General features: G+C 39.8%; 2 protein-coding genes across 19 annotated transcripts in view; one reads left to right on the top strand and one right to left on the bottom strand.

The window, feature by feature from the left end:
- CLOCK (clock circadian regulator) overlaps nt 1-26,223 on the top strand; it is a 152,333-nt gene extending 126,110 nt beyond the window's left edge. For 15 of the 17 annotated variants that reach the window (XM_064584503.1, XM_064584500.1, XM_045881121.3 and 12 more), the window contains 4 exons: nt 510-719; nt 1,404-1,609; nt 6,028-6,277; nt 9,148-26,223. In XM_064584503.1, coding sequence (XP_064440573.1) covers nt 510-719; nt 1,404-1,609; nt 6,028-6,277; nt 9,148-9,327 — 846 coding nt within the window. In that variant the 3' untranslated portion in view covers nt 9,328-26,223. The remainder of the gene's footprint in view (nt 1-509; nt 720-1,403; nt 1,610-6,027; nt 6,278-9,147) is intronic. The other 2 variants (XM_045881120.3, XM_045881126.3) reach the window with 2 other exon arrangements.
- TMEM165 (transmembrane protein 165) overlaps nt 17,709-26,436 on the bottom strand; it is a 26,172-nt gene continuing 17,444 nt past the window's right edge. Inside the window, exons 3-6 of one of the 2 annotated variants that reach the window (XM_045881127.3) lie at nt 24,041-24,216; nt 23,387-23,569; nt 19,394-19,499; nt 17,709-18,509 (exon numbers count right to left, since the gene is read on the bottom strand). In XM_045881127.3, the coding sequence (XP_045737083.1) occupies nt 18,433-18,509; nt 19,394-19,499; nt 23,387-23,569; nt 24,041-24,216 (542 nt within the window). In that variant the 3' untranslated portion in view covers nt 17,709-18,432. Of the gene's footprint in view, nt 18,510-18,593; nt 18,700-19,393; nt 19,500-23,386; nt 23,570-24,040; nt 24,217-26,436 lie in introns of those variants that run through there. The other variant, XM_054508920.2, reaches the window with a different exon arrangement.

The following is a 26,436-nucleotide window of genomic DNA, read 5'->3' as shown; positions in this document are numbered from 1 at the left end:
TATGATTCGAATTAGTCTTATTTGATCAGTGGACGGGGCCACTAAAATTATATCTCTCAGAAGAGACTAAGATTTTGGAGAAGGGAAACTTTAAGTGAAAAAGAAAAAAAAGCTACTTCTATCTAATCCATACATTATAAACAATGAGTGATGCAGAACTGCCAGTCCACAGACCTTTGAGTAGCACTTGAGTTTGAGTAATGCTAGCTGGTAGAACAAACAATGCCCAACATGTAAAATACTCAAACAAGTAGAGGTTTTGAAATTTATCACCCTTTTTCTGACAGTTGGAAACATGATAAGGTTAGGATGACTGGAAGAACAAATAAGAATTATATTTTATCCAGTAATTGTTTATTGCTAATTGTTCACTCAGAATGACTTAGCCATCCTATTACTTGCTTTTTAAACTTAATTTGTAGCTTGTTTTTGCTTTCTTTTTTTAAATTGCTCTCATTCTTCATTTTTAATCTACAAAGCTCATTTTAATGTAATCTTTATTTTTAAAGATGTTTTTACAACAGTCAACCCCTGGTTTGAGTTTTGGTTCTGTTCAACTTTCTTCTGGAAATTCATCTAACATCCAGCAACTCACACCTATAAATATGCAGGGACAGGTCGTTCAAACTAACCAAATTCAAAGTGGAATGAATACTGGACACATTGGCACAACTCAGCATATGATACCACAGCAGACTTTACAGAGTACATCAAGTCAGGTAACAGTATTAAGTGCGGTGGGCTCTGGAGTGTTGAGTGATTGAAATGTATACTATTGTAGAAAATTCCATATTTTAACCTTGAATAGTAATAATCAGAAGTTTAGTTTTGAGGGTGACCATTAAAATATTTTGTGCAAAATTGTTAAATTGCTGATGTTATAAATGCTTTCAGTATCCCGACATTTAAAAATTTTGCAGTTCATTTAAAATGAACATGCAGAGTACTTCTGTATGGTAAAAGGTTTGACTTACAAAAGAGACTGACCAGGAAACATGTTACTATATGTGAAGAATAAACTGTTAACAGTAGTGATAGTTTAATCAGTATTCTAGGAAATTTCATGTAAATTTCAGGAAATTTGATGCAGGTAATTGGTATATATCAGTGACTGTAAATCCCAAGACTTCAAGTGAAATCTATAAAGATGTCTAATGTCAGTCACTCACTTTGGGCATTTAACAGAAGTTCTAAAGTTCATAGCTTATATTCCAGCAATATATTGAAGACTAATTCATTCGCAATTACTACAAATCTTTTTCCTTTGTAGTTAGATTTCTCCCAGAGTAATGTCCTGCTTCTTTTTTGGTCATGTCAACTATTAGAGTGATGAATAGTGGATGCATATTTCCTGAAAAAAATTTTTTTCATTTAATTCATCTGTAATATCTTCTATTTTCTAGCAGAGTCAACAAAATGTACTGAGTGGGCACAGTCAACAAACATCTCTTCCCAGTCAGACACAGAGCACTCTCACAGCCCCACTGTATAACACTATGGTGATCTCGCAGCCGGCAGCTGGAAGCATGGTCCAGATTCCGTCTAGCATGCCACAGAACAGTACCCAGAGTGCTGCAGTAACTACGTTCACTCAGGACAGACAGATCAGGTGGTTGTCATATTTCGGTAGTCATTCCAAAGCTGTAAAAATTGATTAATTAAACAGTAATTTGATTTTTAAAAATATGATTTTAGTTTGTAGCTAACTCCCGCCAGCATTCTTGAATTAGAAATAAAAATGCAGAAGGGTGTCTGGGTGGCTCAGTTGGTTAAGCATCTGCCTTCGGCTTGGGTCGTGATCTCAGGGTCCTGGGATTGAGCCCCACATTGGGCTCCCTGCTCAGTGCGGAGCCTGCTTCTCCCTCTCCTCCCTGCTTGTGCTCTCTCTTGCTTTTTTTCTCTTTCTCGCTCTCTCAAATAGGAAAAGAAAAATGCAGAATATGTCCATTGTTTAAGGACGTTATAGTAAAAGAATTCCTGTCCAAAAATGTTCTACCAAATATTATAGAATCCAATATCCATAGCATACTGTTATAGGAGTTTTAGGACAGGCTTTGTATGACTATGAAACTTTGTTTTAATACAGATGTTGATGAGTTTTCATCCAGTAACTGTGATTAAGGTTTATACTACCATAGTTTATATAGGTTATGGAATAAAAGTAACTTACCTTTCTTGAGTTTGTTGAGTACTGTACTAGGTGCTCAAAATACACTATCTCATTTAATTCTTTCTTTCTTTTTTTTCTTAAATATGTGTTGGGTCTTTTATTTCCCAGATAAGAAGAGTGAATTTATAGTAATTTGGTTAGGGGCTTATAGGTAGTTAAGGGGGTGATGAGTAGTTTCTAAATTTAAGCCTAGGTATCTGATTTCAAAACTCAAGTGCTTAAATTTATAGTATACTAAACTTTTGTGGGCCATTCTAGAAAAACAACCATTTATGACTTATTTTAGTGGGCAGTCCAAATAGCTGACATAGAAACAAATATTCTGAAGAAATGCCATTATTTCATATTTTGGGAAGCTTTTAACAATTACAGGATCTCTATGGTCTTAAAACTTGTATTTTAAAAATTTTTTAGTTTTTACTTATTTTACTGCAATACAAGTAGGCTACTGCTTTTATAATACAATTTTGTTGTATCAAACTGCTTGGTAGGTTTTATTAAAATCCTATTAATTTCCAGAGAGTAAAGAAGCTGCAGGATCACAGAGGCAATGAGAGCATGGAGAACTCATTGCTTCTCTTTGGAACTCAGTTCTTCAAGTGAAGTCCAACTTTTCGCTCTGAATTCTAAAAGGAGGTATTATGAATGTGCTCCATAGAAATGTAGAGGATTACTTTTAAAACCTGAGGAAGGCGTCATTAATCTAGAATGCTGATGTACATTTTGGAGGATACAACTTAGCAACTATTTGTGGATCTCTTTTTTTTTTGAGGGGAAAATACATATTTCAGCAAATATTGGAGTGCCTACTTAAGTGAGTATGGCACATTCTTTGTCCCAAGAGAATAATCAGACTCGTAAGCCGTAGAAGGTTAAACAAATCAGTATTATTTGGCATGATAAATACTTCTTCCTAGGTCTTTAAAAAAAGGAAGTGAGCAGTTTTATGGGTTGAGGCAAAGAGGTGAAGAGAGGAGTGTGGTCAAGGCCAGGTTTCACAGAGGAGGAGGTCCTTGGCCTGAGTCTTAAAGAGCTAGACTTTTTCATGTGACAGGGAGTCTCAGAAGGGTGTTCTAAACAAAGGGAATAGTATATACAAAGTCACAGAAGTGAAAGTTAAGCATTAAGTAGACTGAAGAATGTCTCTTGGTGCCAGAGATGGATGAAGTATTCTCATCACATTTAACCAGTGAGCAGTTGGGGCAGTTTCTTTTAAGATTACAGATAAATGAGCATTTAGTATTTCTGTGCCCAAGCTACTTTGTAAATGTTACTTTTCTTTGGGCATTATTCTTCATATGTGAATTTTTAAATTCTTCTATACATATTTTTTGCATTAAATAATGCATTCAGTCCTGAAGTGTATAAAGTAGCGTATTTTATTTTCAAGATTTGGTGTGGATTCAAAAATAGATTTACTTTGTCTTATGGACCACATAAATAATAAAGTGCGTTTCTCCTAACTTTAACACCACTACGTACTTGACACAGTTCATAACTGCAGTTATGTTGTGCTCCATTCACAGTGGAGTCATAGCTCTGTAACGGCCAATGTTAGAAACTAACTCACTAAAGAAAAGGCAAATAGAAATAATATTGTTCCCTGAACAGTTACCATTTTTTGTTATTTTTTTAATTAAAATAGAAGGAAGGTGGGGAGGGAGCGAATATTAGTGAATTCTAACACAGTGGGTACTGTTCTATATCAATGAATTTATAAATTGAGGGCACTTTTATTCACTGCTAGAAGGTCATTTAATTTTGAATTATGTTTATAAGATACAACTTGCAGTGTAAGTATCTTCTTGTAAAACATAGAGGTTTTTAAAAATCCCTTATGATAGCTTTAACTTTATTCATGATTAGCAAAATGAACACATGCCACACATAGCTGACTCCCCAAGTACCTAGAATTTTATAAAAAGAAGATATTTTTTAACAGATTTAACACCCCCCCCCCCCCCCGTGGTAAAATATACATGAAATTTACCATGTTAAAACCTATTTCAACATGTACATTTCATTGACATTGAGTACATTTATACTGTTGGGACCATCACTACCATCAATCTCCAGAACTTTTTTCTTAGTCCCAAACTGAAACTCCATGCCCATTGAACAATAATTCCCCATTCCTCCTCCCCTCTAAGTCCTGGAAGCCACCATTCTGCTTTCTAAGCACATAAGTCTATGAATTTGACTACTCTAGATACAAATGGAATTGTATAATATGTGTGTCTTTTGTGACTGGCTTATTTCACTTGGCACAGTGTTCTCAAGGTTTGTCCACGTTGTGGCATGTGTCAGTATTTTATTCCTTTTATTTTAAGGTATTTATTTATTCAGTCATTCGTTCATTCATTCATTCATTTAGAGAGTGAGAGTGGGGAGGGACAGAGGGAGAGGGAGAGAATCTTAAGCAGGCTCCACGTTCAGAGCCCAATGTGGGGCTTGATCTCCGGACCCCGAGATCATGACCTGAGCCGAAATCAAGAGTTGGATGCTTAACCTACTGAGCCACCCAGGTGCCTCAATTTTATTCCTTTTTAAGGCTGAATAATACTTCATTGTGTGAATATACCAGTTTCACATTTCACACATTCATATTGTGAATACACCAGTTTATTCGTTCATTGACGGACACTTGGGTTGCATCCATCTTTTGGCTATTGTGAATCATGTTGCTATGAACATGAGTGTACAAGTATCTGAGATCCTGCTTTCAATTCTTTTTGAGTATATATCCAGAAATGGAATTGGTGGATCATGGTAATTCTGTATTTAATTTTTTGAGGAACAGTTTTTAAAAGCTGTACGTTCCAATTTTGTTTCATGTTTCATGTTTTTAAAGATTCCTTCGGGAATACCAGTAAAACAAAAATGTATGTAGCAAAATGAAATCACAAACAAAAATATAAATTCTTTGGATATCCATATGCAAAAGAATGAAGCTGGACCTTTACCGTTCACCACATACAAAAATTAACTCGGAATGGATTAAAGCACTAAACATAAGAGCTACAACTATGAAACTCTTAGAAAAAATGGGGGAAGTTTCATGACACTGGATTGGGCAGTGATTTCTTGGAAAATACAGGCAACTAAAGAAAAAATAGATAAACTGGACATCAAAATTAAAAACTTGTATATAGGGGTGCCTGGATGGCTCAGTCGTTAAGCGTCTGCCTTCAGCTCAGGTCATGATCCCAGGGTCCTAGGATCGAGTCCCGAATTGGGCTCCCTGCTCAGCGGGGAGTCTGCTGCTCCCTCTCCCACTCCCCCTGCTTGTGTTCCTGCTCTCATTATCTTTCTCTCTCTCTCTCTGTCAAATAAATAAAATCTTTAAAAAACAAACAAATAATAAACTTTTGTGTATCAAAGGACACTGTCAGCACAAGGAAAGAGAAACCCACAGAGTGGGAGAAATTATCTGCAAATCACATATATCTGATACAGATTATATAAAACAATCAACAATAAACAATCTGATTTAAAATGGGCAAGGGTCTTGAATAGATGTTTTTCTAAAGAAGATATACAAATGGTCAATAAGCAAATGAAAAGATGCTCAACATCACCTATCATTAGGGAAATGCGGATCAAAACCACAATGAGATACCACATCACACCCATCAGGATGGCTATTATAAAAGAAACAGAAAGTAGTGTTGGTGAAGATACGGAGAAATTGCAACATACACTGCTGGTGGGAATATTAAAATAGTGCCGCTTTTAAAAACTAAACCAGCAACATCACTCACTGGATGTTATCTTAGAGAAGTGTCCAGCCCACTGCCTTTTGTAATGTATACCTTGTACTTCTGACTCCCCTTCTTCTCTTTCTTTCCTCTTCACAGATTTTCTCAAGGTCAGCAACTTGTGACCAAATTAGTAACTGCTCCTGTAGCTTGTGGGGCGGTCATGGTACCTAGCACAATGCTCATGGGTCCGGTGGTGACCGCCTACCCTACCTTTGCCCCGCAACAGCAGCCGTCCCAGGCACCGGCAGTCACGCGGCCGCCGCAGAGCTCCCGGGAACAGCAGCTCCCTTCAGTTCAGCAGCCGCCTCAGGCTCCGCTGACCCAGCCACCGCAGCAGTTTCTGCAGGTACTTCTCCCCCGGGGCCAGCTCTCCCCAGCCCATTTCCTTTGATGTAGTGAAATTAGGCATCAAAAAAAAAAAAAAAAAAATCCATAAAAGCTTGTTGTGCAAGTTAAATTTCTGGAAGGGCAGAACATTTGTCCCGGTTAGCTGGTTTTTCTTCCCTTGTTTGGTCTTTGGAAGACTTTTAGCTCTGCCACCGACATACCCAGTTATCTGAACTACTGGATAGAATAAGTAGCTACTTGCTGTCCACAGCAAGGTACTTTATATAGAGCTCTCTCTGACTGGAGTTTCTGGAATTCAAACCCTGTCTTCCTTGCAGTGGCCCATCAAACGCACGCTCCTACAGGGCAGGGGTATCAAAAGGAATTTTTGGACAAATTAGTTACAGCGTTACCTTAAATTATTATGTTGCATTAAATTTTATAATGATTGTTTGGTTAAAAGTTAATGTCAGAGGAGAACTACTGTGGCGGGCTGTGTATTGTCATGGGTGAGAGCATGGGCTCCAAAGTCAGGCTGCCCTGAGATTGAGTCACTGCTCTACCACATACTGTGTGACCTTTGGCAGGTTACTTACTAAAATTCAGTTTCTTCATCTCTCATATGGAGGTGCTAATAGTTCATACCTCATGGGTAAACAATGCGTGTAAATCACTGAACATAGTTACAAGGCACGGAACTAGCTATCATTTATGAGCCCTGTCTTGATTAATGGAGTAAACCCTCAGATTAGCCAGAATGCAGACACATATTTCATCACATATCTCCCATATCTCAGTAGACTGGATCTACTTAAAGGATACAGAAGAAGGTTACCTAGGTTGGGATCCTCAGCTAGGAATTCAGCAGGATACATTTCTGGACCTTAGTACCCTCACTGGAGTGCACAGTAGCAGGTTATGACATCTGGAAATCCAGATTTTTCCCTTCTGGTCTACAGGAAGCAGTTTTGAATACAGGCTAGCCTGGAGTTATTTGGAGACCATTCCATGTACACCAGCCAAATACATATCATATAATCAGTTGTAAGAGTTACACAACAGATGGTATGATTAGAAAATTCAGTGTTAGGGGCGCCTGGGTGGCTCAGATGGTTAAGTGTCTGCCTTTAGCTCAGGTTATGATCCCAGGGTTCTGGGATGGAGCCCCACATCGGGCTCCTGGCTCAGCAGGGAACCTGCTTCTCCTTCTCCCCCTGCTCATGCTCTCTCTCTCTCTGTATCTCAAATGAATAAATAAAATCTTTAAAAAATAATAAAAAAATTTCAGTATTAGACTGTATACTCAGGCATAAATACATCATTAACTTATCACCCTTAGTGTTATGGTGCAGATAGAGCTCTTAACTTGGTGATAATGGAAAACTAAAACAGGTTAGTTGCCTAAATACCTCTGAGAGTCCCACTGACAGCATCTTAGACCTGAAGCCTATGTTGCAGCTAGGTTAGCTGTTGTTATAAATGAATTAATAACAAGAATTTATAATAGGTTATAAACTATTATCTCATTATAATACTCAATGAGAATTGAGCAAAACCTTAAAAAAGGAGAGAACTTGCCTTAAGATCTTAATCTTCTAAATCAGGGAATAAGGGCCCTTAAAAGAACAAGCACTCTCTTCTCCCTCACTTCTGAAAAAAGAATTCCACAGACATGGGACCCCTGAGGAAAGAAGATGGACAATATCGTTTAGAAATACACTTCTTTGTAGATAGTTAATATACAGTTTGGCTTTCTGATTATATAACATCTAGTTCCAAAATATGCCTCTGTTGTAATCCTGTAAAGCTCACAGATATCCTGAGTTCTTTATGTTACAAAAGCTTTTCCTAAGTGACAGAAAAAGAAGTTTTTCCAGGTCTTTGGCAAAGCTTAAGGCTCAAGGATCTGTCCTTGTGTGTGTATTTTTATGTGGGTGTGCGTGTGCCCTTTCTATACGTTTGCAAAGATTGGCTATCACAGCCGCATGTTTTGATTATGAGCCCTGCATCAAGTTGTGTTGTCAGCAGTGAGGAAGAACATTCATTGTAAAAATTCACTTTCTTTGTATCACCAGAAATCAGAATCAGGTGAAAGAAACAGGCTCAATGACAGTGAGACTTGCCCAGGGTCACACAGGTGGTAAATGGCAAAGCACAGCTCAAATCCAGGGCTTCTGGGCTTCTGGATTCACGTCCTGTGCCCTTGTTTGGCTTGGTTTGGTTTTTTACACCACACTGCTACATATATAGGACTTGTCTCTAGCTTTGCCCTCATTTTTGTGGTACTTCTAAATAATAATGTTAATATTTAATCTTCATAAAATCCCAGTGTGGAGGCACTTTGTCTTCATTTTGTAAATGGAGAAACTGAGTCCCAGAGAAGTAAATAGTTGGAACAAGTCACACAGTCTGGGAAATGGCTTAGCTAGAGTTTGAACCCAGTGGCCCATGCTCTTGGCTACTGAAGTGCTGCTCTACCCAACAGAATGAGCCTGGGCAGGAGGCATTGTCTGTTTGACTTCAGAGTATTTGTGTTTCATATGTTCTCAGCTATGCTTACATTTTACTGTCTTTAAAATTGTGGCCTTTAGGATCTGTAAAAGGAAAGAGTACGTATGGTTTGTCTCAAGACATAGATTGCTTTCTATACCAAGAAATCTCTAGCTCAGATTCCTTAAAAAATAAACAAAAAAAATTCTGCTATATTTTCAAAAAGAAGGGAAACTTCATAAACATTTTCCAAATACTATTTTTAAATGAGAAGATAAAATGATGTCGATTATGTGGAATCTAAGGATTCTGTCCCTGTCTAGAGTAAAAACTTGAGTACATCTTGATGTAGACAGTGTAACAGGTAAAGCAGTGTTGCATAATGCATTTGTCTTTTAGACTTCAAGGTTGCTCCACGGGAATCCTTCAACTCCGCTTATCCTCTCTGCTGCATTCCCACTACAACAGAGCACTTTCTCTCAGTCACATCACCAGCACCACCAGTCTCCGCAGCAGCAGCAGCTGAGTCGGCCCAGGACTGACAGTTTGACCGATCCTTCCAAGGTTCAACCACAGTAGCACACACGACTCCTCTCTCACCTCAGGGGAGGTAGGGGTTGTCCATAGCAGTTGCTCAGATGATCTGAGGCTAGAAGGAAACGTTCCAGCAGTTTCACAAGATGCAGTGCTGAGTGCTGTAGTTTCTGGAATTAGTTAGCAGGGAAAATGCTGCCTAGTGCTACAGATGTACCTGAAATACCAGCCAGCAGGAGATGATCACGGGGCCATAGTCAATTCTGACAGTGTTTTACTTGCCCAGCTATTTTTTCGATGGAAAGAGTATATTGCCAAATGTTAAGAAGCTCAGCTATGAAACATGGCCTCCAGTCAATCAGAAAGGCACTAACAATGTTAGTAACTTTTAGTGGTTCTGTGCCTGTTTTCAAGTGTTACAGAGGACACACCACTGTCATGTCAGGGGTGGCTTACAATGATGCCATGAAGACAGGGTCCGGTAGACCCAATAGGCCCCCTTCCCCATTCCCTCTCCCTTTTCAGATAATGATTGGATAGTAATTAATTTCAGAATGTTGTGTCGTTCAAATTCTCTATGTACAGATGCTGTAAAAAATTATGTATATGTCTAGATAAAAGGAGAGAGAGCAAAACATTTTGTAAGCTGCATGAAAGCATTATCTACTCCTAGGTGTATTTTCTTAGATTGACACCATGTGCAAACTAGTACGTTCTGTTTCCCCTTTTGTTTACAACACGGTAGTGTTCTACTCACTTTTCCGGGGCACAAGGCTTTTTGTTCATACTTTGGCTGTGATGTCACAGTTTGTTCAGTGAGGTATGATGTGCTGCTGGGAATGGATATTTTTTTCCAGGTTAAATTATTGAAGCAACAGGATTTTCAAGTTACTCAGAAATATCCCTCATTTCATTATTTTTCATTTATGTTTGAAAATAGGATTTGCACTGCTTTATTTTAGATGGTTGGAAGTTTTGGTCACATATTTTGATATAGTTCATAGTTGGGAATAGTTGTGTAAATGGCTTTCAATAAGCCTGAAAGTCATTTCAAGAATGTTCCAGTTATAGGAGTAAAATTTGCACACAAAAGATTTTAGGCACTTTTTAACATTCTCACTGGTGGGAATTTTAACTTTTAGGATTTGTTGGAATCTTTTTATTATCCTTCACAATTTCAATGCTTCTTTTAGTCAGAAATGATTCAGGGTTATTTGAGAGAAAAAAAAAAAACCCATAGTGCCTTGATTTTGATTCAGGTGATAACTCACCATCTTAAACTCATTTTCTGGTTTCAGTAGCAGTTTTGAAACCTTAGTACATTTTTAACAGCATGTGGGTGTCAGTGCCATTATGATTCTCCTAAGTTCCCAGGAAGACTACTTTGAGTCTCTTGGACTAGAGGTACAAGTAACTTAGGGAAAAAAAGGTGAGTGACATCCTAACACTATCAGAGTCATTGATGTGATCACAAAATTGTTTTCCTAAATCAACATCTTCCTTTCAAGCTAAACAGTCAGTTAAGAATTACCTGTAAATATTTTCTCAATATGATCTTGATATTCCTACAAAGAAAAAAGAAAGGGTAGGAATTGGCTTTGCCTTCACTATAACACTAGAATATTGTAACTCACATGCTTTCTGAACATGAACTAAGATTTCATTTGGCAATATTAGATTCTAAAGGTAATAAATTCCAACAGAAATTACATAAAACATTTTATAGATTTTTATGGTACTAATAAATAAATTTACAACTATAAAGCAAAGGAAAATTAATGGAAATACCTTATTAGAATATCAAAAATTATTACTGAGGAAAGGGAGGATAGCAAGCTGTAATATATCAAAATTGTCCTTAAAAGAAAATGTATAACAGAACTGAGGCTGTTACACAGAAGAAGGTTTTGAGCAATGAAAATAACCTACTACAGAATTGCTCTTAAGCTCAGTTCTTTAAGACTTTTCTGTCCTCCACTTTGCTCTCATCCCGAAGGGATATACTTTGTCTTTCTGTAGACAACTGTACTTGGCCACACTTAAATTAGAAAGTTATATTGAAAAAGAAAATAACCAAAGAAAGTTGGTACCTACCCTTCTACAAAAGAAGTGTCACTAGATACCAATCAATAATTAACATATCAAGAAGCTCCTCTTCTAGCTAAATGATCTGGATGAAGAGATTTCTGACTTTCTCATGAATGTCAAGAATAGTTGTCAGTGTGTGTGTGTAACTTGAGCATAGGTACACATAGATGAACTTGATGTTGTAGAATATGGCAACAGTATTAATTTTCTCCCCTTTCAAATTGCCTTTCTCAACCTTATGCCATTCCATATATATCTGAGTTGTGCCTCATTTGTTTACTGGCAATATCTAGTGGTATGGGTAGCAAGATACGAAGAACTGTTAGATTAAGATTTATCCTCTAAATAACCATACTTACACGGAAAGATGGTCAACTGTGAGTACTGTGTACTTAGGTTAACAAAGGCAAAGCATAAGACAAGCCACAAGGTAAATCTGTAGACTATTCACGGTCTCCTCTACCAGTTCCTTCAATATTTTCCATCCTTGTCAACATTTGGGAAGGAGAATTAGATAAAATGTTTTAGAATTCCTGTTGTTCCTCACAGCTCATTTTTGCCCTTAGAATGGATTGTCTAAAGGAACAGCCAGCTGCTTTCCCTCTGCTGTCAATAGGTGTTGTTGAAGAGCTAGTGAGCATCAGCCGCCTCAGCTCCTTCTGTTTTCCTCCTGCTTTCCTTGAACTTGGGTTGCAGAGCGGTTGCTTCCCTCCCCCGCACCCCCCATCATTGAGACTTGAGCGAACGTCTGATGAAGATTGGGCAGTCGCCTGTTCTTCATTTCTGTAGCCAAAGTTGTTCCTTAAAATCCCAAATCTGCGTAATGAAAAAATACCAACTGGAGACACCTTTCAGCTACTTAAAAGTCATTAGATTCTTCCCTCTGCTTTACTCTCAGAGAGATTCGATTTTTCTTAAAAACGTTTTATTCTGGGTGGCACTTTTTAGGTAAGAAACTGTTGAAGCCTTGGGGAAATGTTAGCTGCTCTGCAGTCACTCTGCTTTGGACAACTCAAGTGAGGACTGCGAGGATCAATCAGGTTGCTGCTAAGAGTGGTGTCAAACCAGAACCTAGACACTCAAAAAAGTTACTCCGATTTTTGGGTAGAATATATTGGAGAAAAAGCAAGTATGAGGGATGGGGATCGCACGTGAGCAAATACTACCTTTCAGTCTCCAAACTTTGTCCTAAGCTGAGGGGGTCATTTGCATCCCATGCTCTGCTTTGTCACTTAAATTTGGTTTAGGAATGTACTAGAAATAAGAGGATGCCAGTGACTTTGAATAGTTGGTTATAGAATACTCAGTGCAGAATAGTGAAAACGTGATTTGGATTTTTCCGAAGCACTAGAGTTTTTGGTCCTTGCCTTAAAGCGGTCTGCTTGCAGTTAGTTCAGGGTGTGGAGGAGTGCAGCCCTGTGCAGGGCATCGTGCTGAAGGGAGGGGAATCTTTGTTCGAGAAGCCTTAGAAAGGGGCCCCTTCAAGTAGTACTCTTTCTCTGGCTCCACACAGGTGAAAATTATTTTAAACTGGGTATTACTCAACTTGTTTTCTGATGTTTCCACTACAGTGAGGTAAACCTTTTTTTTTTTTTTAAGGTGGAATGCAAATAGCATTTTACTCTAGTATTGCTCATTTCTCCCTTTTTCTCTGGTTCTTTGCTGAGCGAAAGTTTGTTGGTGAACATTTGTGTAAAACTCATTCAAGTCTGTCTATAATCTTTCCAATATCTGTGACCCTACTCTTCGTCCCTTGGGAGTCGATGTTGTAAGGTATAAACACTGGATATTACTTTACTATTGCTGAGTGAGTCTAGCCAGGAGTAAGCGGATTGGAATTTCCAAATGGTGGAAAAGAGACAGCACAAAGGCACTTGCCATTTTATTAGCAATTGGAGAGAGAGACCCTTGTAAGTTTGTTTGGGTTGGGTGAGCATTCCTCTGAAAGGAGCTTCTGAAATAAATGCAAAGGAAAAGAGTCGACTATTTTTATAGCATATTTAATATATTTGTATATAACTATGAATATGTAGGAACCCTCCACATGCCTCCCACTTTTCTAATTTACTCCCCCTTCTGCCATAGCACTAGTAGGAGCCTCATCCGCATGGGTAACGTGCCTATTGCCAGCCTACCAAAAGATAGTGCTGCTTTCGGAGACAGGTGAGAGGACCCACCTCTCACGCCCGGGGATCCTTTCTGTAGGACAAGCACACACTCTTCAAATAACGTACCACAGTCTGAAAGCATCATTTTGAAATTAACAAGCACTTTATTGCAACTCTTCATTTTGATAAAGTTTATTATCTTAGGCATTACCATTTCTAAAGGATCCCCAAATCATCACTTAGGTGAAATTTAAAAATGACACATTTCTGAGAAATGTTTAGATCCAGTGAACCGTAGCAGGTTTATGGGAGTGATTTCAAGGTAGCCAAATGAATTTTGACTTTGGTTTTGAATGTGCTGGAGTCAGGAGATTGTAGATGCCTAGTTCCATTTCGACACTATTGTAAACCTATCTTGCCTATTGTGTGGACACCAAAAGAGACCAATGAGCCGGTTTATTTTCAGAGGTCTAGGAAAATTGCATCAGTGTGAATAGATGTATAGAACTAACCTAAAAGTGATTGGTAGTAATATTTTAGAATACGATAAAAATTTCAAGAATTATTCTGGGTGTTTTAAATGTGCTCTGAAATGTTGGCATGTCATTTCAGCGTTTCCATTTGAATTGCTCTTGTAATATTTTTGCACAAAAAGGACTGAGAAAAAGACTACTTCGGTTGAAGAAAAGTATAATTTGGTCTTATTTTAAATATGTCTCCTGTGGAAACACTGGGGATGCATTTTGTTGGTATAGTTATTAATTCAGGATATTTAAAGCAGTATTGAACAGCTCACAAGAAATTAAGCAAACGTGGACATTTAAAAATTAAAACTTTCTTTCCATGTGACTGTTTTTGCATATTTTTCCCCTTGTCGTAATTTAACACTACATTCCTTGTTTTTCGTAAATAAAATAATACTTTGCAGGTTCTGCTTTGAGTATTTAACAATATTTTGTAAGCTGACTGGGTTTTCCTAGGGAAACGGTCTTTAGTGAAATAGGATCTAGTTTATGAAGAGACTGTTTAAGTGGAATTCCATCACCACCACCAGCAAACACTGAGGTGCTGCATTAAGTGACAATCAAAATAGTGAGTATTTATGGAAGAATTCAGAAAGTGATTTTAAAGACGCAATTGCTTTGAAAGCAGTTCTCTGGATTTCTTGAATGAAAATGGCTAAATGTATTTATTTATATTTTAAAATATCTTTGTGTTGTTTTCTCATCAAAGTGATTTCACAGTGTCATGTATTTAATTTGTGGTTTTGTTTTGTTTTGCTTCGTAATCTTTTATGTAAAGAACTGACTCTTCTTATGTGGGGCGCAGTCTCAGGCCCTCATGAGGACTCTCCCTGGGCCAATCCAAATCTGTGTTACTTCAGGACGGCAGTGGAGGGCCCAAAGCCAGATGCCCTTGCACTTCCCGCCTGTTCTCAACTCAATTAAGAAAGAATAAAGGTAACTCCTTCTGAATCTGCTCTGAATAGCTCCAACCTTTTTCTAGTTTCACTTGCTGCCTTTTCTATTTTATGGGTACTTTTTATATGATTACTTCCCCAGCGCAGCCAAAGGCCAGTATGACACAACCGATGGCACACGGTGCCTGTGTTTGGCCCGTTTGGGGAAATGTCAGTAAGACGATCAGCATCTTCTCATGGCCATCACCATCATGTCCATATTACAGTCCATTAGAAGTCCTTAAATATAGGTGGAACAATGTATGTGCACTGTATTCTTCTAACAAAAAATGTTGGCCGTTTTTATGTAGTGACTGTTGCTTGGTCCTTTAAAAACAAAAATCCTTCATACACGGCACTGTCCACTGGAAGTGGTGTTTGAGCATTTGAAGCCTAGAAATTCGGAGGCTGTTTCTTCCCTAGTGTGCATTGGAACACAGTGCTCCATGTTAGGGCTCCCCGAGTGGAGGGGCAGGGTACCCTGTCTAGCTTTTGGGACCCCTTCAAGAATGGTAATGAAAGCAAGTCAACCACAAGTTGGATTTAATCGAGGTAAAACGTGTTAACTCTGAGGGTCACATTGAAAATGTGTTTTCAAATGTATGCTTTTAAATTTCTGAGGAAACAAACTGTGACATCGCTTTAAAAATGACGTCCAGATACTGTGTGTGTTGAGTCGGTCTGTACTGTGCAGATTCACTGCTGGCAGTGGCTGCGCCAGTGCCGAAGAGTTAAAATGGAGGGAAAGCTAGATTGGCCGTCGACTGACGCATTATGTAACTAGACAATCAAGCAAAACCAGGTGGCCAGGAAATGTCCTTTTTTTTTTTCCCTTCATGTCAGCCAGAACAGCTGTAATTCTTAGACCATTCTAGAATGATTCTGAAATCTCGTTTACTAGGGCGTAAGTTGGGGAAGGGCCTCAGTATAGCACTTGCTGACATTCACTCTATGTAGAGATTGAAGCCCAAAGATGAGTCACATTCAGTGCTGTATTGAAACCAGTTAGTGCAAAAAAAGTTTTATCTTTGTCAATTTATGTTAACATCAGTTATTAGCTGTAAAAACATACACCAAATTCTTCCTAGTGTTCTGTGTGGTTTCTTGGTGTGCTACTCTTGACATTGCTGTCCTTCCTGCTTGGCTCTTGGTTTCAAGTAAAAATTAGATGTAGCCCATTGTTCTTCACTTCCAAAAGGGTAGAGCTATAAATGGCTAAGATCTTAAGAACACCTACTTTCCTAAAGCAAACATTTAACTGAAATCCAAAGTGATTTACAAAAATGAGACTGACATTTCCTAGGTATTGTTTTCTGCCCAAATCCTAAATTGCACAGAAGCACGAGGGGATAATGAATGGTTTCCATGGTGCTACATTAGGTTCTCTGATGATTTTTATGAGTTATGTTTGGAAGTACAATATTATATAAAATGTGAATCATTCTGTTACCAACTTAACTATTGATTGCCACTTCAATTTGGTGTTACAATTGGTTACACTTGTTTTTCAGAGCTGTCCTTTGAGAAGAGGTAAATGTTTTATTAGCCTACCTCCACTCAGGCCTCTTGGTGTATGATCATTTCTCCAGGTTATGATGTGCACAGTTTTTAAAAACTACATGTACTATAATTATAATGCTCTTTCCCATAGACTTTTGTAATTGTATTCAGAACCTAAAATCATAGCAGAAGAGCCAAGCAGTAGCATTGGTGGTTTTTTTCTTTTGTAAATGTAAAATTAGATCCAGACTTTGTTTCCTTATTCAACTTTAAAAATAAAAAAAATACCTCAGTGCTATGTTTTTCGGTATCACCTGCATTTCTCAAAAAATAACACCTGCTTTATGTGGCACATGACTTGTAAGAATCACATTATTTTGGATTTTAAAGGAAGACTATTAAATATTTTAAAATCAATAACAATGACATTTTCTTTTCTTTTATTCAGCAATGGAGTCTAACAGTATTAGCGGTTTTTACCTTGTAGCTTCAAGTCTGAGCTACCAAATTCTGTGAGTAGTTCTGTCCTGATACAAGATTGTGGTGCCTCAGAAAGCTCTGCTGCTACTCAAGTATCAGCTCGTTCTTGGGCCAGGCCGTCTGCACTGCTGAGTCCGGGCTGTGATGGGACCAGCTACTTTCGTAACAAGGCATTATCCTCTCTGTTCTTGCAAAAGATGTAATTGTTGGCTCTCTATTAGGGGAGTAATGGTGTAGTCTGGGGTCTTAGCCTGAAATTTCTCTGAAGTGTTTTATTTTCACACGTGGGCATTGTATTTACTGCCCTGTAACTGCACTTGTTATGGTGGCTAGAGAACTCCTTAAAAGTTTCCCAAAATGACTTTTTCGTCAATATGTGCTGTTGCTACTTTTAAGAGAGTCTTAAATAGAATTACTGCACATGGGAACAGAACATAGCAGGCTGGGAGAAGCAGTGATGCTGTTTGGATAAAACAGTTGAATAGACAGGACCGTGATTACTGAAGTTAGTGTGATAAAATGAGGTAGCTTATTATGATCGGTGGTCACGGGTTCTAGAATGAAACTGTGTGGTTTGATGCACTGCTCTACCATAACACTTTTTTTTTTTAAACCTTGTTAGTACCTACTGTGTTCCAGAGCCGTCTGAGGGTTAAAGTAAGACAGGCTTTAGAAGATGCCTGGCTCCTGTTTTTTAACATCAACTTTAGAAACTGGTCTATAAATATTACTACTACTTTGGTAAATTATTGTTACAAACTCACTTATAAAATGCACAAGGGAAAACAAGCTCTGGTCATACCACTTTTATTTACACTATATCTATGTTACATGGTTTCTTCAATATAGAAAAAATATGAATACACTCATAGTATTCTCTTTTAATTTAGTAATTCCACATTGTCAAATATTGACTGTTTTTATATTGGGTTTCTTACCCAATTTAAAAAAAAAAAAAGGGAGGGAGAACGGACCTGGCAAACAATTCTCATCATGTTATAACAGTAATACATTATTCTTTAAAAAAAAAATTTTTTTTAAAGACTTGTGATTACACTGCTTTCTGGCTTAATATTTTAAGAGCTAAAAATTCATTCCTCCCCCAAGAAAAATTTTAAGGCAAATCCAGGAGAAAATCTATCTTCCTCATTAAAGAGGTCAGTGCTGAAAGAAAATCAAGGCTAGACCCCACTGTACAGTGGTTCTATGTATATACCCTCTCCCACCAAAAAGACCCCACAAATACTAAAAGAAAAAAACAGTGATCACACTAACATAATTGTGCTGGAGAAAAGAAAAATCCACACTTGGATATCAGGTTTCTTTTAAAAATCCATGTTGCAAAAGAATAAATGATTATTTCTTCTGGACATAATACTTTCATTATGGGTCAAACTCGCAAATCAATGCTACAAAATACAGTCTTTTCTGTCACTTTTAGTTACAATGTACACTATGTATATATAAACACAAGAGTTACCTATCTTAACGAAATACAAATGAGCAAACGGCTTGTTAAAAACCAGAATCGGGACTTATAAACAGTGCAGAAAATGCAAACGCCAAAAATACGATGCCTCCTATGATTGTCACTGTAAGAGAAGAGAAAAAAAGTGAAATAAGGCAAACTTCCTCTATGAGGGAGCGAAGAGACTGCCCATTATTCTTCCAATCTGGTGAACTAACCTTGAAAAGAAATTAGAAACACTCAAACCCCTCTTCCACAGCAAAGAATACTTAATACACTTGACTGTACAGTAATAATCCACGGCTTCTCCAGCGCTATTTCAAGAAATGACAGAATTATATTAAAATTGAGACCGTGCTGACAAGCAACAATAGAACTGTAACTCCTCTTAAAACCCAGTTATTAAAAAGAATGTTCAACAGCCTCTGACAAGAGACTTTTTTATTCCATTTTTAGGCCCTCCCAGCTACACAGGAAATTTTCAGTGGAATCCATAAACGGTCTCCACCTACAGATCCCCATCTTACAAAACGCACTTTTAAGGCCAGAAATTTTATTTCCAACGTGATGATTTTTTTTACTTAAATACATTGATAAAAAGCGACTATAAATCCAGCACGGCTTTTAGATGAATTTGTATTTTACTAACATCTGTGCATGTGAGAAACAGTCCATGTTTGCAATAGCAGCAGCAATGAACTAGACCTCTAAGAGATCATTGCAGAGACCGAGTGTACTCCAGAAGTAAAAACTTAGAACGAACTCCCCTTTCTCTAATGTCTTAGTAATTCTCGAAGTTGAAACAAATGGTATTTTCTTTGTAATTTAAAAAATAAAAGGGGTGCCTGGATGGCTCTGTCAGTTAAGCATCTGATTCTTGAACTCAGCTCACCTCTTGATCTCAGGGTGAGTTCAAGCCCTGACTTGGGCTCCATGCTGGGTGTGGAGCCTACTTAAAAAGAAATAATAATGAAATTTTTAAAAAAGAAAAAAACCCCGAAGACTTACCAGTTCTGACAGAGATTTTTTGTGCGATCATTCTTCCTCCAATCACTGCCAATCCAGTGCATAAGCAGTGGCCCACTGTCCCACCCACTGCTACACCATACGGGTCCTGGAAGCAAGCATAGCTAACGTTAATTTAAAAGCAGTTAAAACAGTTCCCTGAGAACTGATAGTCACTGAAAATGGAGATCAACGACAACAAAGCCTTAAACCGGTTCTAAAAATTCAAGTGTATAATTTATGAAAAGTTAATAGCTGCTTGAAGGAATATGCTCCAGTTATATCTAGGAACAGAGCTAAAAGTAGCAGAAACATTTCTCAGATCAAAATAACCCTCATACAGCCTTTCAGCAGTTGTCACGCTTCAGTCACAGGTGATATTTAGCTCTCAAGTGACAAGTGCTTTTGAGACTCCACCTAGACATCTCTTCCCTCAGGTAGTGCCTGCTATTCTGGGGAAACGAGGCAAGTCTTGACTCTACAGATCCTGCCTGCCTTCTTCTCCACTGTGTCCTCGGTGCTTTTACTCAGTGCCAGGAACACAGTATTCATTCGGTAAATGCTTGCTACCAGCACAAAGTGGTGGAGGTGCTCGGATTGGGAAGACCAGTGAAAGTTTTCCAGAAAAGAAAGCCCTGAAGAACGGGCAGGAAGACTGGACTTTGTTTTGTGGAGGAGAGAACATACTAGAAGGCAACAGGCCACCAATAAGAGACAACTACAGAATATGTTAACATAGAACATAAAACGTAACATGGTTAGAGGTCAGCTCATAAAGGACCCTATATATAAGCTTAGAATTTAGACTTTCAGACACTGGCTGGTTTTTAGCTGGAGAGTCACAGAACAGGTTTATGCTTTAAAAGTCTAGTACAGAGAATGAACTGGAAGGAAACAAAATTAAAGGCAAGGTGGTCAATGGGAGAAGCTATTGCCTGGACTGGGGTGGGAGACTGGAAGCAGAGAAAAGCAGGTAGATTTGGGCAATTAAGGAGGCATAATCGATATACCTTAGTGACAAGTTCGAGTATTAGGTGTTAAGGAAGAGAAAAATCAGGCATGACATCCGTATTTCTCACCCATAATTCTCTGGATGAATTATAATACCATGACTTAAAAAGTTAGTGGAAGGAGTGAAGAAAGGGTTTATGGGTGCTGACAGGAGTTGAAAGTGGACAAGTTCAGGAGTCAGTTGAGTTCAGTGGTGAGTAAACTGTGGGACTGAAGAGAATGACCCTGAGAGAAAATGCAGATGGAGGAAAGCAACACCGAAGGGATGAGAGAGGCAGAGGAGCCCCCGAGAAGGCGGCGGAGGCGGCCAGGCGAGGAGCCCCCCCCCGCCCCCCCCAGATGAGCGCCGTGGGGCCAGTTGGCGGTGGCGGCGGGGAACTCACAGCCCCACGTCAGCAGTTCGGTGAGGCTGGAAACTAGGGCCAGCGGGTGTAGAGAGCAAAAAAACGGACCAACTCCCGTTCCCCATCAGAGCCAAGGCCCTTGAGTCGGGGGAGGGGAGGCAGAGGGTGGCGTCTGAAAGAGAAGTGGGATTGAGGGAGGGGGGAAAACTCTTAGATGGGGAAAACTCATGCATGTGAAAATGCTCCCAAAACCGCCCTGGGAGAAAGGCGAAGATGTAAGCGACCGAGTGGGGACACGGAGGGGCGGGGATCAGAAATGCAGCAGGGACAGCACTGCCGTTGGGGGGGACGGGGCAAGGAGGAGAGGCGGACCCTGCTGCCCTGTGAAGGGGTGGGGTGGGCAGGGGCGGCGGGGTGGACCGCGCCGCTCAGACTCTGCGAGTTCTCACTTCCAAGCTGGCATCCTGGGAGGTGGGGCCATTCTACTGCAAAGTGACGCTTCAAGAATCACTGGATCAAGTACAATTCAATAGTTCCTTTAAGACAGAAGTTTTCAGTCTTTGTTATTTGCAAAATTTATTTGACCCTGGAACCTCATCCCCCACTTTTTTTTTTTTTTTGCTTAGTACCTAATTAACATCTTCTAAGGACATGGTGTTGAAAGCAGAAATAAACTTCAGACTAAAATAAACTGAACTGCATTCCAGCATGGTTTATATAAAAAATTACCAAAAAAAGTTAGGAACATTAAGGGAACAAAAACAGACCACCCCTATTTCTGCCCCTGAAGAGCTCACTACCATCCCCACGGTGCTGGGGGGAACCTACGCACATTCTCTGCTTCATCCACACAACCACCCCATGAAGTAGCTAAACGCCCCATCTTCAGACGAAACAGGGTGCAGTAATCTGGTCACACAGCAGAAGACTCGAGCTTGGTCAGCACACGCCACGCTGCCAGAATGTGGCGGCACCGAGGGAGCGCACGGGGACAGCGGACCCGGACCTTTCCCAAGTCCCTCTGTGCCACACAGATGACGCTATTAAGGAAAATGCAGCCATTTCTACCGTCTTAACAGCTCACTCTGGCGGAACCACCCCCACCATCACCATCACCACCAAAAGGTCGCTTACTTTCAAGTCCCAATCCTGGCAATCTGAAAGCCAATAAAGAAGGCTAGAAATCAAGAAAAATATAAGGCACAGCCATTACGGTGACATTTTCCAAGAAAGTTTTAAAATGCAGGATTCGACAGGTCCCCGGTAGCTGGGGCACCTGGGTGGCTCAGTCGTTAAGCGTCTGCCTTCGGCTCGGGTCGTGGTCCCAGGGTCCTGGGATCGAGCCCCGCATTGGGCTCCCTGCTCCGCGGGGAGCCTGCTTCTCCCTCTCCCACTCCCCCTGCTTGTTCCCTCTCTCGCTGTGTCTCTCTCTGTCAAATAAAATAAATAATCTTTAAAAAAATAAAATAAAATGCAAGATTCGAGTGAAAAACGGAGTTCTACTTTTTTTTTTTTAATACAGCATTTTTTATGTTTCTCTGATGAAACCGCCCTGTCCTGGCCTTCAGCTCTTGTTTGAAACTGGGGCCTACGTTAAGGAACTTGTCTCCTTAGGAGCTAAGGACACATTCAACTCAAGCTTGTTCTCTAAATCCTACCACTGGATAAAAACAGTGCAATTGAACAGATACAAAAAAAGACGCGGTATCAGCTAAGATCAAGGAGAGCCTGAGAAGTTGCAGCACTGCTTTCCACAGCCGCCGCCTCAGTAAGTCGTAGTAAGCCCGTGTGAACGGTAAGACACCTCAGGAGAAACTAATCCCTCCGAAAAGGAAGATGAAGATTTTAAAAACAACCCCCCCAAGCTATCTTTTAAATTAAGTGGCATTTGGCAACTACAAGATATAGAAGAAAATGCTAGAAGGCAGAGCGCCTTAGCTTCTAGTCCTTGCCCCTGCTACCAACTAGCTGATCTTTGGACAAGTCGCCCAGTGTCTGCGCCTCAGGTTCTGTATCTTTAGAGCAAAGGTGCAGACAAAGTGAGCAGAAATCTCTTCTAGCTTACCACCATTCTAGGCCTCAGTATTCAGGGTCTAAGAGCAGCGAAACTGTATATCAGAAGCAAGTCAACTGTAACTGCACTACCCAGAGATAAGCACTGTGAACGTTTCAATTTCCTGAAGTTTTATGTTTGCCGAGAAGCGACTATTCCCACACTACACAGAAATTTGTAAATAAATGAACTAATTTCTCCACACTGGACAGTTAGGCTGTTGTTAATTTTCCACTGAATGTTATTTTGTAAAGTAACCCCCTACAACACTAAAGTTCTAAGGAAAGACAAAACCAAGTCAAGACGACTGCCACGGTTATCAGTTCGGCAAAACTGAAGGGAAGAGGAGTCAACAAGAGAAATCTAAAGACGCCAATTCAGTTGGGACACAGAATGCCATCTGACCACAGGAGCTGGAGATGGGCCATTTTAAAGAGAATCAGGATCATTAGTCTAAAATAATCCAGCATGTGCAGCAGTCCCTTGGCCCAGACGGACTGTCCTCTGGAGTCCTCTGGAGCAAAGTAACATTGTTATGCTTAGTTTTACCATTAATACAGAAGCCACTGTTTCTCAAGTATCACTCACCTCTCTAGCTGCCAAAACAATTGTAGTTAGTTGTGAGCGATCACCCCATTCTGCTAAGAATGTTAATGTAAGAGCCTGAACAAAGATGGGTGAGATAAAATGCAGCCATCTTTTCTGAGGTATCGTCGTGCTTGCACCCGTTTCAACATCTCCTGGTCCATTTAAGAGTTTGGTTCTTTGAAACTAAATTTTTAAAAAAAAGGGAGAGAGAGAGAGACATTAATCCCAAGAAGCAAATCAAAATAGTATCAAAATTACTTAACCTTTGAGAAAGTGTTTAAATTTTATGGAATATGCTGAAACTAAAATTACGTGACCCCAAACTTTTCTTTTGAACCACTCTCACACAACAAACACTATATTCTCAATTCTTCCATTCCTCCGCAACAAAATCAATCTTTACTGCTCCCTTACTATCCTAAATGCTGTGGCAAGAAACGTAAAATACAAAGTACAGTTCCTGCTTTGCGGGAACTTATAATCACCGAGGAGCCTGATCACGGCTCTAAGAATGCAAACCAGGCACAACAAGCTATTCTTGCGTGGCCCACACATCTCACCCGGATAGGGCTGGCCACCGAAGAATCTGTGCATAGTGTTGATTCTTAGTTGAGTGCTTTTTTGGTCCAGATATTTAATACTGCCATGACTTACTTCTTCATCTTTTTTCTTTAATTCCGCTTGCACTTCTTCCAGTTCCTCTTGACCTTCATCTGGACTCATCTTTAAGCCTTCTCGAAGCATTCTAATGCCAAAAATGGCAAATAATGCAGTTGAAACATAGTATGTATACACCCTGGGGATGACTGTGGTGGCATAGCCAAACAAAACTGGAAGAAAATGCAACAGCACGCCCAGTTAGTTAGCAGGCACCGCAACTAACCCACAGAACAGTTAACTTTGGAAATCCTAATTTAACACTGTTCTGGGGCGCCTGGGTGGCTCAGTCGGTTGAGCAGCCGGCTCTTAAATTCCGCCCAGGTCATGATCTCGGGGTCCTGGAATCAAGCCCTGTGTCTGGCTCCGTGCTCAGCACGGAGTCTGCTTCAGATTCTCTGTCTCCCTCTCCCCCCGCTCCTCCCCCACTCACACGCACTCGCTCGCTCTAATAAATCTTAAAAAAAAAAAAACCACATTGTTCTAAAGGAAAAATGGTTCACGTAAGAAGCCGATCTAATACATATTAAACCTTAAATAATTCCACTACTTTCCCTCCGCCAATTTCAGACCCTGAGATCAAGCCAGGGGCCTAACATCATGAGATCAGTGGTGCAGCTGAAGACAGCATGTGTTCCCCGGGGAGAGAACGAACTCCTCTGTGGCCACAGCCAGGGGCTGGCTCGCCACATGTCCCGTGGGGCACAGTACTTTAGGGAGGAACTTAACGATGATGCCCTCTAAGGATCCTGACATCTTATACCACTTTCATATGTAAGTGATATTTCTTCATCACAGATCTTTAAATTATAAACTTCTATAGTGAAGAATCATGACAAGATTCTCCAGGAGAGGTAGGATTCAAACTCTGCTCCTTTTTAACTACTTCAAGTAAGTATATCTTAGTATATGTGCTGCCGAAGCGAGCACCAAGTAAGTATATCTTATAAAAGAAACTAATTCCTACATATATTAAAATAACATTTACAATAGACTCAAATTTATTCAGTACCATTCTTTCCTATCATTAAAAAAAGAGGACAACTGTATTAAGTTAAACAAAAAACTATATTTGGAACCCTATCAAGGACCCAAATCCTAACTGTGAAACACAATTATACCAGTATTATCAGTTCAGTATTTAAAACTTCAAACTATGGAAAGGCCAGAGGACGTTCCATATACATAATAAATGCAATTACTCCACTTCACATGCTCTTTTTATGAGTACAACACTTAAAATCTGCCTGATCAAATGTATAACCATTATCTGCCTGAACATCAAATGTGTAACCACATCGAATGTATTCCCAGTTCGCTACATTACAAAATTGAAGATTTTAAAATCATGTTTAGAAAGACATCAAATCTGTTTATGTGTACATGTTTTAATTATACATATGAATATGTGTATCTGCATGTATGTGTGTGCACACACACGATACGGAGATTTTCTGCTCTATCCACTGAAAAGGCCACGAAGCAAAGACATCTCTGTAACGAGCCCACTTTACATGCAGATCTTGGTTTCTGACCGCATTCTCCCGAAAAGGCTCCTCAGGAAAACCGCTAACTCCAGGGCTCGGCAGACGGGGCACAAGATGCACCTGCCCTATACTGTTAGACTGGAAAGTTAGCAAGAGCATAAAGAATGATGGGAGCATGACACAAGGACTAGGAGCCAGCTTGCAGGGGCTCCCACCAGCCGAATCTGGGACAATTTAAGCAACAGAGTTAAGTAATTAAAACCTACTGAAAAAATGAATTCCCCAATTTATACTGACAGCACATAGACAAGCCCAGGGGATGGGAAGGAGCTCTTTGTTAGCGCAGTGGGCTGGGGCCCCAGAACCAGCAAACCATCGCTCTGCAGGCATCAAGGGAGCACTGAGATCCTGTGAGAATCATCCACTTCCAAGCGGGCACAGAGTAGCTGTACTGTCTTACAGCGTCTCCGTAAAGACTGCGTATTATTTGCAGAGAAAAAGACCATACACAAGAGAAATCTTGACATCAGTGAGGGACAGATGGACATCATGTTCTTCCAGATGTGACCCTCTCAGAGGGACAAACACCACCAAGGCCGTATTCTGGTCAAGAAGGCACAGACTTAATCTAATCACAAGAAAACAGCAAACCGACACAAGATGAGGATCAATCCCTTAAAGGCTGTATTCTTTTTTTTTTTTTTTTTTTTTTTTTAAAGATTTTATTCATTTATTTGACAGAGAAAGACACAGTGAGAGAGGGAACAGAAGCAGGGGGAGTGGGAGAGGGAGAAGCAGGCTTCCCACCGAGCAGGGAGCCCGATGCGGGACTCGATCCCGGGACTCCAGGATCATGACCTGAGCCGAAGGCAGTCGCTTAACCAACTGAGCCACCCAGGCGCCCAA

Source organism: Mirounga angustirostris, unplaced genomic scaffold, assembly GCF_029215605.1.
Source record: "Mirounga angustirostris isolate CCGP_5_RB_7025 unplaced genomic scaffold, mMirAng1.0.hap1 SCAF_2, whole genome shotgun sequence".
Lineage (NCBI taxonomy): Eukaryota > Metazoa > Chordata > Mammalia > Carnivora > Phocidae > Mirounga > Mirounga angustirostris.
Note: the sequence above shows the minus strand (reverse complement) of the source record. Positions and strands in the feature narration are given on the sequence as shown.